Source organism: Narcine bancroftii, chromosome 1 (assembly GCF_036971445.1).
Source record: "Narcine bancroftii isolate sNarBan1 chromosome 1, sNarBan1.hap1, whole genome shotgun sequence".
Lineage (NCBI taxonomy): Eukaryota > Metazoa > Chordata > Chondrichthyes > Torpediniformes > Narcinidae > Narcine > Narcine bancroftii.
The window spans coordinates 67163931-67178601 of NC_091469.1; the positions used below are offsets into that span (position 1 = coordinate 67163931).

Genomic DNA, 14671 nt, shown 5'->3' on the forward strand with positions numbered 1-14671 from the left:
CAGAATATTGCCACCAAGGTTAGCATTCAAGGTCACATAATAAAAATAGAAAATTTGGGATGCACTGTGGAAAGGTAGACTTTAAAATTTCCAGCCAAATTCCTTCACCTACAAAGGAGAGAAAATAAACTCATTAAGCTGGAGGGTAAAAATGGGATGTCTCGAATAGGGGGACTATGGGGATAAACATTATCCAGTCAACGAGCAAGCTAAACCAGCTGGACAGTGAAAACATACACAAAAGAATGTAGAAGTTGTGAAGTGTGGAGCAGGAAGACAAGCCAGGCAGGTCAGCCTGAGCATATCCTATTTTCATAGGAATAAAAAAAGCAAAGCCAAATATCACAAATAGACAAATGAATGTGTTGGATTCAAAACAGAGTATAGAAGGCTGCAATATGGTCTGACTGAAGAGGTGCTATAGCTCAAGCTGCATTGGGCCTCACTGCAACAGTGTAGAAGTCAACAGACTGATATTATTAGAGTAGGTTGGAGAATTCTAGTGGCAGGTAATGGGGGTTCAGGGTCACCTCTGCCCCAAATTACATGGGAAGTAAATTGCTTCTTCACCTGAAAGTAGTGTTTGGATTCCTAGACAAAAGTGAGGGGTGAGGGGGGGAATGAAGGTGGAAACAGCAGCTTTTGAAATGGAACAGGAAAATAGCCTTCAAAGCAAGCTGCATATTATGGTCATTATGGCAGAGTCAGGCAGAAAGATTCTACTTTCTCCAGAATTATTTTTTAAAAACATGACAGTTTGGGATTGGGTGACACGGTTAGCGCAACACTGGCAGCGATCCCAGGTCAAACCCCACACCGACTGTAAAGAGTTTCTACGTTCTCCCCATATCTGCATTGGTTTCCTCTGGGTCCTCTGGTTTCTTCCCACTCTTCAAGAACAACATTGGTGTATTTTGGGGTATGGGCTCATGGGCCAGAAGGGCTTGTTATACTGTGCTGTATGTCTACATTTAAAAATATAAATTTAAAAAGTTTAAAACCTGAGCAGTGCAAAGAATCTTTTTAGAATACTGAAAGAGCAGGGAAGGAGACACAAGATAGCATTAACAGATGTCAGAAATTACAAAGGATGATCATTAAACATGGAGGTAGGCAAGGGGGTACTTTCTTTATTCTGATGACAGACCAGGAGGTAGGAGAAATACAGGAAATGAAACCAGCATTAACAATTGTGGCAGGGAAACCAGAGTTGACAAAAGAGGGAGACAAGTAGTGTGGAAGATGATATTATCAAAAAGATACAATGAAAAGAACTGGAAAATGGCAGAAAAGAATCCTTGTCAAGATACGCATCAATGAAACTGTAGTACTGCTCACTGATACAACCTCTGAAATGGAGATAGTCTGACCTTTTCTTGACTTGTCTAACTTAAAGAAGAAAAAGCTGGGCAGAATTCAGAACCTAAAGAAGAATTTTTAAATTGGAGGAGTCACGTGATAGAGTAGTGGCCGGTAGGGTAAAACCAGCCCTCTCTAGAAAAGAAGAAAAAAAGTTAAAAGACAAAGTTCAATAAATACAAAATATAAGAAATAAAAGATAAAGCTGCAGAGAAGAGAAAGAAAATGGCACCCAAGAAGGAAAAAGTAAAAACTGGAAAAAAAGAAAAGACACCGGAAAAGAAAGAAGGCCTTACCTGCACGGAGGAACAGGGAGCCATGGTGGAGAAGAACGCCCGATCTCAGAGGTTGGTGACGGCCCCGCAGAGTCGCCACCCCCCGACCGGTGGACTGCAAAAATGGATCTCTGAGCCAAACAAAAGTGCGCAACTGCGCAATCTAAGGTAAAGGAAAACACCGACAGGAGGGGGGCTTAGCCGAGGAGCGGGCAACTATGGCGCGACCAGCTGAGGGATGCCCGACACCAGGACTCTCAGCTGGAAGATGAGGGAGTGAAGTACCAGGTGAGAAAGAAAGTCGACGGGGTGAAAAGAAAGAGGAGCAGCAGCAGGAGGCTCGACAGAAGAGCAGCTCAGAAGAAGAGGACCAACAGCAAGAGGCCAAGCAAGAAGAGACCCGACAAAGTGAGACAAGCTACTCATCAGAAAAATAAGATACACAGATACAAAGAAAAGAAGCCACAAACACAGGTACAGACACAGAAGAAGAGGAAGATGACCTAGATTTTCACAGAGATAGAAGGTAAGATGGACAGAATATGAATAAAGCTTATTTTCCAAGAACAAATGAGTGCATTAAAAGAATGGTTGACATTAGAATTTAGTGCAATGAAAAGAAAAATGAAAAGAACAGAAGATAAAATGCAAAGATTAGAGCTAGTCATGACAGAAATAGGGAAAAGAGTAGAAAATGTGGAAGAACAAGAAACGGCTATAGAAATGGAAGTAAACGACTTAAGAGGAATATTGGAAGAAAGTGATAAAAAAAATCAAAGAGCCACAAGAGTTGTTAGCTCAGAAAATTGATATGTTGGAAAATTATAGTAGGTGAAACAACATAAAAATAGTGGACCTAAAGGAAGATGGAGAAGGCACAGATATGAAAGAATTTATAAAAGAATGGATCCCAAAGGTCCTGGGATCGACAGAAATACAGGAAGGAATGGAAATAGAAAGGGCACACAGAACACTAGCTCCAAAACCACAGACACATCAAAAACCAAGATCCATTTTAGTAAAATTTTTGAGATATATGACAAGAGAAAATATACTGGAGTGGGCAAGGAATAAAATTAGAGAAGACAATAAACCACTGGAATACAAGGGTCAAAAAATATTTTTTTTACCTAAACACAAGTTTTGAACTCTTAAAGAAGAGGAAGGAGTTTAATGCAGCAAAATCGATCCTATGGAAAAAAGGTTATAAATTCATGTTAAGATATCCAGCTGTGCTTAAAAAATTTATCCCTGGGGAGCAAAACAGACTGTTCTTGGATCCGGAGGAAGCATAAGAATTTGCAGAATGCTTGCAGGACAGAAGGAGAGATGAAGAGATGTAATAAGAATGAAGAACAACGATAAAATATATATAAAGATGTAAAAACAATATATATGTAACGAACTAAAGAAGGGAAAGAGAAGGGAAGGAAGTAAGGGGAAATAAAGGGGAGAACTTTGTTAATATGTGTAAAAAAAAAGCATTTTCTGGGGGGGGGGTGGGAGAGAATAACCATCACTGCGAAATCAGTTGACGCTTGCGAGCAGGTTCGCAATCCAAATGAAAAGGGGAGTTGTGGTTGTCCGACAAGGGATAAGGGGCAACTCAGAGAAGGGAGGGGGGGATATTTGGGGTTAAGGGAATATTGGATGTGGGACTTGGAGTATTTTATGTTTTAAATATGTTGTCATTGAGTTTAAAACGGGAAAACTGAGAGATGAAAATGCGGAAAAGGGGGATGGTGGTGGTGAGGAAGTGGAAATGAGGTGTAAACAGGATACGAGATGGCCACGTTGAACTATATGACTATAAATATTAATGGAATACATAACCAAATCAAAAGGAAGAGGCTATTAAATTTACTGAAAAAAGAAAAAATAGATATAGCATTTGTGCAGGAAACGCATCTAACTGAAGTGGAACATAAATTAAAGAGAGACTGGGTAGGACACATAGCAGCAGCATCATATAATTCAAAAGCTAGAGGTGTAGCCATATTAATTAATAAAAATGTACCAATCAAAATAGAGGAAGAAATAATAGATCCAGCAGGGAGGCATGTAATGATAAAGTGTCAGATATATTCAGAATTTTGGAATTTCTCTATATGCACCTAATGAGGAGGATCAAAAGTTTGTGCAAGATTTTTTTTTGAAGACTGTAGATACACAAGGAAATATATTGATAGGAGGGGATTTTAACCTTAATTTGGATCCAAATTGGACAAAAGACTAGTAAAAAGAATAAAGTGGCCAAATTTATGATTAAATCAATGCAGGAAATGAAACATATGGATATATGGAGGAGGCAGCACCCAAGAGAGAAGGAATACTCATATTATTCAAGTAGGCATAAAACATACTCAAGGATTGATATGTTTTTGTTGTCGGCCCATATTCATGGGAGAGTTCGGAAAACTGAACATAAAATTAGATTACTATCTGATCATTCACCCCTGTTATTAGCAATAGAACTGGAAGACATCCCACCAAGAACATATAGATGGAGGTTAAACTCCATGCTACTTAAAAGGCAGGAATTTAGAGAGTTTATTGAACGCCAAATGAACGCATATTTTGAAATAAATACGGAATCAGTGAAAGACAAATTTATATTATGGGACGCAATGAAAGCCTTCATTAGAGGGCAGATAATAAGTTGTGTAACTAAGATGAAAAAGGACTATATTGGGAAATAGAGCAGTTGGAAAGAGAGATAGTAAGTACAGGAAAGGAACTAGTAAAAAGGGATGATATAACAAAAAGGAGAGAATTGGCGAACAAAAAAATAAAATACGAAACATTACAAATGTACAAGGTGGAGAAGAACATAATGAAAATAAAGCAAAAGTATTACAAACAGGGAGAAAAAAAGCTCATAAAATATTAGCCTGGCGACTTAAAACAGAACAAGCTAAAAGAACTGTATTGGCATCAAGGATAAAGGACAAACAAATTACATATAACCCAATAGAGATTAATGAGAACTTTAAGGAATTTTATGAACAATTACACCAAAGAGTTTTAGCTAAAATTGAACTGCCGAAATTTCAAGAAGAGGAATAAAACAAACTGATAAAACCATTTGAAATAGAGGAAGTACAGGATATATTAAAAAAGTTGCCAAACGATAAAATGCCTGGAGAGGATGGATTCCGAATAGAATTCTATAAAACATTTAAAGAGTTATTAATTCCTCCTCTCCTGGAAGTAATGAACCAGATAGAAGAAACAAAAACTTGCCACATTCATGTAAGACAGCAATAATTACAGTAATACCAAAGACGGGGAAGGATCCACTAACACCAGCATCATATAGACCAATATCTCTACTTAATTCAGATTATAAGATAATAGCGAAATTATTAGCATAAGATTGGCCGATTATGTACCAAAAATGGTAAAACAAGATCAAACTGGATTTATTAACAAAAGACGAACAGCGGATAATGTCTGTAAACTTATTAATCTAATTCATGCAGTTCAAGGAAATAAGAAGCCAACAGTGGCTATTGCTTTAGACGCAGAAAAAGCCTTTGACAGAGTAGAATGGAATTATTTATTTAAAGTATTACAGAGGTTCAATCTACCAGAAAAATATACGAATTGGATTAAAGCATTATATAATGGGGACCATTGATGAAGGTAACAGTAAAGGGATATGTATCGAACCAATTTAAATTAAGTAGGTCAACTAGACAGGGATGTCCATTATCCCCCTCATTGTTTGCTTTAGCAATTGAACCATTGGCAGATAAGAACAGAAAATAAAATAAAAGGGATAAAAATAAAGGAGGAGTATAAAGTCAGTTTATTTGCAGATGACATCATACTATACTTAACAGAACCAGAAATATCAATAAAAGAATTATATAAGAAATTGAAGGAATATGGAGAAATATCGGGGTACAAGATCAACGCAGATAAAAGTGAAGTGATGCCAATGAGTAACGCGGATTATACAGAATTTAAAAAAGAATCACCATTTAAATGGCAAACACAAGCAATCCGATACCTAGGTATTAGGTTAGATAATTTAGTTTGTACAGGTGGCTTAAGTTATTATCTGCCACTAATAAAGAAATTGCAGGAAGACTTAGAACATTGGAAAGAATTACCGCTAACATTGATAAGGAGGGTAAATTGCATTAAAATGAATGTCTTCCCAAAGATACAATACTTATTTCAATCATTGTCAATTCCCCTAACAGAAAAATTCTTTAATGAACTAAAGAGAATAATAAGGAAATTCTTGTGGAAAGGAGGGAAACCGAGGATAGCATTAGATAAATTAACAGAGAGGTACAACCAAGGTGGTTTGTAGTTACCAAACTTCAAAAATTATTATAGAGCAGCACAATTAAGGTATTTATCAGATTTTTACCCCAGACTGGACTAAGATAGAACTAGATAAAATAGAGAAGAAGGTACCGGAACATACACTTTATAAGTGGGATGAAAAGCTGGTGCAATATAAAAGCTCACCAGTATTGCATCATTTACTTAATATATGGAAGAAGATCCACTTAGAAAGGAAAAAAACGAATTACCAAATACCAAAATTGTTATTGACACAAAACCCACTAATCCCTTTTACAATAGATAACCTTTCCTTTAGAGAATGGGAGAGAAAAGGAATCAAAAGAATAGAAAATTGTTTTTTGGGAAATAATTTATTAACATTTGAACAGTTGAAGTACAAATAAGGTACAATGTTTGTATATCATCAACTCAAAGCTTATTTAAAGGATAAATTGGGAAACAGACTGAGATTACCAGAAGGAAGCAGCTTTGAATATGTGATTACAGACACAATAATAATTAAAAGATTTATAACAAACATGTACTTTAAGATGCAAGATAAGGAAAATGATGAAATAAGCTATAAACCCAAACAAAAGTGGGAAAAGGATTTAAACAAAGATAAAAAATGAAACATGGGAAAAGTTATGTTCTGGAACTATGTAGAATATAATAAACACGAGGTAATGCATGATATAGTACAATTGGTTACGCAGGTTATATATCACGCCCCAAAAGTTAAAAAAAATGGGATCCAACATTATCAGATAGATGTTTTCGCTGTAAGAAGGAAATAGGAACAACAGTACATGCAATTTGGGCATGTGAGAAAGTGAAAACGTTTTGGAAAGATCCAAATCAGGTATTAAATAAAATCACAAAAAACAACATACCAAAAAATCCAGAGATCTTTCTTCCAAGTAATATAAGTAAGGAATTGGGCCTCAAATTGGATAAAGTGCAAAAAAAAATTATGATAGCCTTAGCAGTAGTAAAAAAATGTATAATGTCAACTTGGAAAATGGAAGAGAGCCTGAGAATACAGCAATGGTACATGAAAATGAATAAATGTATTCCTTTTTAATTTAAAAAATAAAGTCACATAATTTAAACAAATTTGGGAACCATACATGGAACATAACAGAGAAGGCTTGCCTCGGACCTCCACCCCCTAAAATAAGAAGACAAAACGACTTGATCCAGTGTATAAAAGTAGATGACACAATATTCTTGTTTATTTTCATTTGTGTGATGACATTGTTTAATGATTTTATTGTATTGTACACGTTGAATATTTATTGGTTTTGGAGGGGGTGGGAAGGCAGGGGGGGAAAAAAAAGAGAAAATGCCACTGTGTATATTTAATGAGAAACGTTTGTATATATTTTGGTTGATATGGTTCACAGTGTGAAAAGTAAAAATTAAAAAAAAGAATTTTTAAATTGAAAACTTCAATACTGTGCAGGCAGCAGCTGATAACAAGTTAAAAAGTTTCCCCACTGTCCTCAATAAACACCATAACTTCACAGAAACCTCCTTTAACTTTTTCCAGTCCTGATGTCATTATTCAGCATTCATTATTCATAGATGAAGCTCAACCAGCTGAGAATATCCAATATTTGTAGTTTCTGAATAGGTCTATTAGTAATTAGATAAAGGAATTTCAGGATGAAATTTCTTACTCTCTTATGAGGATGTATTTAAGGAACATGGATCCAATGGCACCATTCCACATGCTATCGGAAAACTGTCAGATTTTGACAAACCCTCATGGAGAAAGCAGAGGCTTTCTGCCCAACTCGACCAGTAGCCCTCATGACTTGCTCCCACATTTTGTCAATGTAATAAGAGTGCACCCCACTCAGCCAAAAAGGTTGCATTAACTTTGCAAACATTAAAAAGTTTGCCCAGATCGGTTTTCATCAATCCACGTCAAGGAAGGCAACTCTCTTCCTTAAAACTGATATGATTGGAATAGAAATATTTTATGTTCCTTCCACACAGCTGGAGAACCAGGTGGATCAGTGCCACCCAGGGACTCGTATCTGAAATGTTAACTTCACTTTCCACAGAGCATTTCCAACGTATTCCGCTTTTAATCTAAATTTCCGGCATCTCCCTGTTTTGAGGTTTTACATGAGGGGGAGAGGCGGAGATTTGGGGGGACATCCCATGTGAATCTCCCTGCACCTTTCCTGGTGCATTGAACACTCATCAATCTCACTGGGCCGCCGTGGAGCTCGCCATCCTCCAGCCGGGTCCCACACTGCGCGCAGCCTTACTAGGGGCTCGGTTGGCAAGACACGACGCGGACCACCCGCCCAACACACAGGACGCCCACCCAACAGACCTTCTCTCCGTTGTCCGCCTCCCAGCGACGTGCTCTCGCCGCCGCCAGGCCGGATGCCGCCGCCGACGGGGCTGGAAGCGGCGGACCCAAACCCGGCTTCGCTGCCGGCGGGAATTTTGCGAGCCTTCTGCGACTCCCTCCTGCCCGATTTGGACGCGTTGGCGGAGGCCCCGGAGCCGAGAGCCGAGGCCGGGCCGCCGAACGAAGGCGACGAGACGGCGGCGGCGGCTCCTCCTCCTCCTCCTCCTCCTCCTCCAGCAGCAGCCCCCCCGGCTCCAGCTCGGTTCCTCCGGCCGCCGCTGCCCTCTTCCTTCTTCTTCCGCTGCTTCCTCTCCTCGGCCTCCCGCAGGATATCGAACGGGTCCGACTCATCGTCCAGCAGGTGGTTGAAGCGATTGGTGACGGCGCAGCCAAAAGTCTCCTGCATGGCGGCGGCGGCGGCGGCGGCGCAGGCGAGGGGCGCTCCTTTCATCGCCAAAGGGCCGAGCACAACTCCGACCCGCCGCCCTTTCGGATCAGCCGCTGATGTTCGGCAGCCCCCGACCGAGTGCAGCAGCAACTCCTCCCTCCTTTCCACGTCCCGCCCGTCAATATGGCGCCTCATTCACACCCCTCCCCACCAGGCAGGCAGCTCGCACCACGGCTCAGTGACCCTCCGGGTGCACCCACCGTCCGCTCTCCCTTCCACCGTCAGCGTCCATTGCACGCCCTGCATTCATTACACGCTCCTCCTCATACCTCCACACTGGGCACGATCCGAAATTGGGAGTACTCAACGATGCAAATTCACTGAACAGCATGTATTCTTCATTTTACTGCCAGACAGTCCCACCAATACCTGAGGAATTAGAAAGGGGGATCGTCTTTCCACCGGATGCCAGTCAATGTGCGCTTGGGAAACGAGAGGCATCGGCCATCAGCGGTGAAACGAGTGATTTATCTAGCTTTTAACTTGGTCAAGTCTTTCAAGCGGTTTCTGACGTGCTGCAAGAAGGGTGAACTTTCTATATTGGCAAATAAAATGATTAGCCTGGACCTGGATCAATGTCAAAGCCACCCTCCCGTACCAGACCGTGTCGAATCCTTGGTCATGGGGTTTGTACTGAGGCTACAACCCTCTGGGATCAGTTGAAGACTACCATACTGCAATCCACTGAAGAGGTACTGGGCTTCTCCTCCAGGAAAAACAAGGACTGGTTTGACGAAAACAGCCAGGAAATCCAGGAGCTGCTGGCAAAGAAGCGAGCTGCCCACCAGGCTCACCTTACAAAGCCGTCCTGTCCAGAGAAGAAACAAGCCTTCCGTCGCGCATGCAGCCATCTTCAGCGCAAACTCCGGGAGATCCAAAATGAGTGGTGGACTAGCCTCGCCAAACGAACACAGCTCAGCGCGGACATTGGCGACTTCAGGGGTTTCTACGAGGCTCTAAAGGCTGTGTACGGCCCCTCACCCCAAGTCCAAAGCCCGCTGCGCAGCTCAGACGGCAAAGTCCTCCTCAGCGACAAGATCTCCATCCTCAACCGATGGTCAGAACACTTCCAATCTCTTTTCAGTACCAACCGCTCAGTCCAAGATTCCACCCTGCTCCAGCTCCCTCAACAGCCCCTAAGGCTAGAGCTGGATGAGGTTCCCACCCTGGATGAGACATATAAGGCAATCGAACAACTGAAAAGTGGCAAAGCAGCAGGTATGGATGGAATCCCCCCAGAAGTCTGGAAGGCTGGCGGCACAACTCTGCATGCCAAACTGCATGAGTTTTTCAAGCTTTGTTGGGACCAAGGTAAACTGCCTCAGGATCTTCGTGATGCCACCATCATCACCCTGTACAAAAACAAAGGCGAGAAATCAGACTGCTCAAACTACAGGGGAATCACGTTGCTCTCCATTGCAGGCAAAATCTTCGCTAGGATTCTACTAAATAGAATAATACCTAGTGTCGCTGAGAATATTCTCCCAGAATCACAGTGCGGCTTTCGCGCTAACAGAGGAACCACTGACATGGTCTTTGCCCTCAGACAGCTCCAAGAAAAGTGTAGAGAACAAAACAAAGGACTCTACATCACCTTTGTTGACCTCACCAAAGCCTTCGACACCGTGAGCAGGAAAGGGCTTTGGCAAATACTAGAGCGCATCGGATGTCCCCCAAAGTTCCTCAACATGATTATCCAACTGCACGAAAACCAACAAGGTCGGGTCAGATACAGCAATGAGCTCTCTGAACCCTTCTCCATTAACAATGGCGTGAAGCAAGGCTGTGTTCTCGCACCAACCCTCTTTTCAATCTTCTTCAGCATGATGCTGAACCAAGCCATGAAAGACCCCAACAATGAAGACGCTGTTTACATCCGGTACCGCACGGATGGCAGTCTCTTCAATCTGAGGCGCCTGCAAGCTCACACCAAGACACAAGAGAAACTTGTCCGTGAACTACTCTTTGCAGATGATGCCGCTTTAGTTGCCCATTCAGAGCCAGCTCTTCAGCGCTTGACGTCCTGCTTTGCGGAAACTGCCAAAATGTTTGGCCTGGAAGTCAGCCTGAAGAAAACTGAGGTCCTCCATCAGCCAGCTCCCCACCATGACTACCAGCCCCCCCACATCTCCATCGGGCACACAAAACTCAAAACGGTCAACCAGTTTACCTATCTCGGCTGCACCATTTCATCAGATGCAAGGATCGACAATGAGATAGACAACAGACTCGCCAAGGCAAATAGCGCCTTTGGAAGACTACACAAAAGAGTCTGGAAAAACAACCAACTGAAAAACCTCACAAAGATAAGCGTATACAGAGCCGTTGTCATACCCACACTCCTGTTCGGCTCCGAATCATGGGTCCTCTACCGGCACCACCTACGGCTCCTAGAACGCTTCCACCAGCGTTGTCTCCGCTCCATCCTCAACATCCATTGGAGCGCTCACACCCCTAACGTCGAGGTACTCGAGATGGCAGAGGTCGACAGCATCGAGTCCACGCTGCTGAAGATCCAGCTGCGCTGGATGGGTCACGTCTCCAGAATGGAGGACCATCGCCTTCCCAAGATCGTATTATATGGCGAGCTCTCCACTGGCCACCGTGACAGAGGTGCACCAAAGAAAAGGTACAAGGACTGCCTAAAGAAATCTCTTGGTGCCTGCCACATTGACCACCGCCAGTGGGCTGATAACGCCTCAAACCGTGCATCTTGGCGCCTCACAGTTTGGCGGGCAGCAGCCTCCTTTGAAGAAGACCGCAGAGCCCACCTCACTGACAAAAGGCAAAGGAGGAAAAACCCAACACCCAACCCCAACCAACCAATTTTCCCTTGCAACCGCTGCAATCGTGTCTGCCTGTCCCGCATCGGACTGGTCAGCCACAAACGAGCCTGCAGCTGACGTGGACTTTTTACCCCCTCCATAAATCTTCGTCCGCGAAGCCAAGCCAAAGAAAAAGACTCGTAAATCCTAATTCCCGGAGATCACTGATTGTAATGGAGTGAGATAAACAACTAGCAAAATTTAAATTACACCTTTACATTACAATATCATAACCACAGACTAAATCACCACAATATTGTAGCTAAAACACCTGAAATTTTGACAAAAGCAGCGACTATAAATCACCAGCAGCAACGAAAACAACAGCGTGTGCTTGTAGCACATGCAGACGAAGCCATGTGATTCAAAGCCTCAGTGTAATTGGGTCATAATGACAGCTCTGCATTAGAAGGTTCATAAAGTCAATTAGCATAGAGTTTTCGCCTTGTCGGTATATTGCTCCATGCAAGCTGAAACACTGCACAAAAAATTTATTGACAGTCACTTTGCATCAGCCCCTCTGAGGGTGTCACCTGGTGCGTTCTGCACTCTCCACATCCCCCACCCCCACCCCGAGTGACACCAGTTGCCTGGACACAGCTGAATTTCATCAAGGCAAATCAGATGAATTACCAAACAAAAGTGCCACCAATTAAATATCACTCATTATATTAGGATATTGCAAAGGCAAATTTTCACTGATGAAATAACTCATGACATTTGTAATCAAGATTTGGAAATTGCCTTCATTTTTATTGTTAGTGAAAATTGATAATGAGATCTCAGGAGATTACAAGATTGGACCTATATTAAGGATTCAAGTTATCCGAAATGAAAATCCCAAGTGCTTTATAATGACCTTTGTCTGAATTCTCTGAAGAAAATACCTTTAGAATTCAGTCTATTATATTTATCATTATTTTCTAATTATACATAATAATATCCAAAATCCAATTGTGTCATCCATGGGAAGTTAAAATCAAGTGCAGCAAGATAGATCGTAATTTGATCAGGAAATTTCAATATATTAAAGTTTTTTTGAAAACATATGTTTCATCAATGCTGAAAGGAAGGAGTGATCTGATCTATTTTAAGAAACTAATCCTTCAGAATGTAGGTAAAGAGAAACTATTTTCTTTGGTGGAAAAATCAAGAGGAGTGGCACGAGCTGTTAGAATGATCACACAACTTCAAGCCAAGTCAAGATTATTGTCATCTGATTGTACATGTAAAACCCGACAAATCAGCGTTCTCTGGTTCTTAGTACAAACCACACAGACACACAACCTCAAAAACAGATAAACAATACATATGCAGGACAAATAAATAAGAAATTGTTTCATGACTATGAGAGTTTTAGGTGGTTAGTGTGAGTAGCCCTTTGGTCATTCAGCATTCTCACTGCATGTGGGAAAAAGCTGGTGTTGCTGGCTCTAATGCTTCAGTACCTCTTTCCCGAGGGGAGCAGCTGAAAGATGTTGTGTGCAGGGTGGAAGGAGTCCTCAATGATTTGGTGCACCCTCTTCAGACAATGATCCCAGTAGATCACTTTTATGGAGTAGGGAAAATACATTAATCCTCTCTGCCTCCCTTATGTCCTGTGGATTGACCTCTAATCCATTTTTCTGTAGCAACTGTACTACACATGTAATGCAGTCTGCCAGGATGCTTTTGATAAAGCTCCTGAAGAAGGCTGACATAATAGTGGCTGGTAGCCTTGCCCGCTTCAGTCTTCTCAGGAAGTGCAGTCACTGTTGAGCCTTCCTAGCAAGTGAGGAGATGTTGAGTGTCCATGCTAGGTCACTAGTTAAGTGAACTCCAAAGAACTTGGTGCTCTCCACTCTCTCCACTATAGTTGTTGATATGTAGTGGAGGGTGGTCATTCCTAGTCCTGAAGTCCAAAATCATCTCCTTCATGTTATCCATGTTGAGATTCAGGTTGTTACTCTCACATCATTGCATGAGATTTTCCACATCTTCTCTGTAGGGCGACTCATTGTTGTGTTATGAGCCCAGAGGACCCATAAAACAAGCAGCAATAGATATTCACCAAGACAAATGGTTACTTAAACAAAAGTTGCTTATAATTATCTTTAAACATGAAACGGAATCACACTTAAACTTATCACTATTGACTTAACTAACCTAACTTAACCCCCTTCTAATTCTAAGTGCACATGTATGTAATGTGTGTGTAAGTTCAGAAAAGTTCTTTGGTTCACAGTCCAATCTCACTTCTCATTCCTCCAAGTTCACTGGTTGCAGGCAATTCCTATACTGTGCACAGAATTTAACATTTATAAAGTTCACCAGGCTTTGGTGCTTGAAAGGTAAATGGTTGCCACTCAGAAAGATTCTTGTCAGTTTTCAGAGAGAGATTTATTGTTCCAGGACATCCACAACTGATTTACTTCCATCAGCCACTTCAGGGTCTTGCTGACAAAACTTGCCCCTTCAGGTGAATCTCCAGATGATAACCTCTTTCTTTCAGGTCACCACAAAGTTCCTTTTTGTTTCTTTTATTCCAAGTGAAACATTCGACAGCCAGTCTTCTCCTTTTGCGTGAACCACAAGGGCTTTGACCAGCCTGAACAAAGTACTTACATCCCGTCTTCCAAATGGGGTTTTGCACAAGCTTGCCAGCTTGTCCTGTTCCAGTCCCAGTTGCTGTTGCTGGGTGTAACATTGTAGAAGTGATCTCTCTCTCTCTCTCTCTCTCTCTCTGAGAGGAAAAGCCTATTTGTCTCTCTCTGCTTGCCAAACCACATGCCCTCTTAGAACAGCTCCAGACAATCTGCGGCTCTGACAAGCTCTTTCATCTGTTGGCTTTTTGTAAACAACAATCCATTAGTAAAGTCTCTTGGGCACTCTCCAAAGCTCTTGCAAAGGCTGTGGAGCCGATATGTCTTGCATTAGCAGAGCTCCAGTATTTCAAATAAGATCTAAACAAACTTTTCCCAATTTATTTCCCAAAATCTTATCTATATACTCTGTCACAGTTGTTGCTGATGAGATCAACTACTGTTGTGTCATCTGCAAACTTGATAACACTGGAGCTGGATCTGGCAATGCATTAATGGGTCAGTAGCAT

The 14671-nt window shown here is 41.7% G+C and overlaps 2 protein-coding genes across 7 annotated transcripts in view; one reads left to right on the forward strand and one right to left on the reverse strand.

Annotated features, from left to right (window-relative positions):
* LOC138759181 (intracellular hyaluronan-binding protein 4.S-like) overlaps window positions 1–8905 on the reverse strand; it is a 58519-nt gene extending 49614 nt beyond the window's left edge. For all 3 annotated transcript variants that reach the window (XM_069929247.1, XM_069929238.1, XM_069929228.1), the window contains exon 1: window positions 8287–8905. In XM_069929247.1, coding sequence (XP_069785348.1) covers window positions 8287–8890 — 604 coding nt within the window. In that variant the 5' untranslated portion in view covers window positions 8891–8905. The remainder of the gene's footprint in view (window positions 1–8286) is intronic.
* LOC138759145 (dual specificity protein phosphatase CDC14C-like) overlaps window positions 1–14671 on the forward strand; it is a 199899-nt gene that overhangs the window by 149203 nt on the left and 36025 nt on the right. The window lies entirely within an intron of this gene.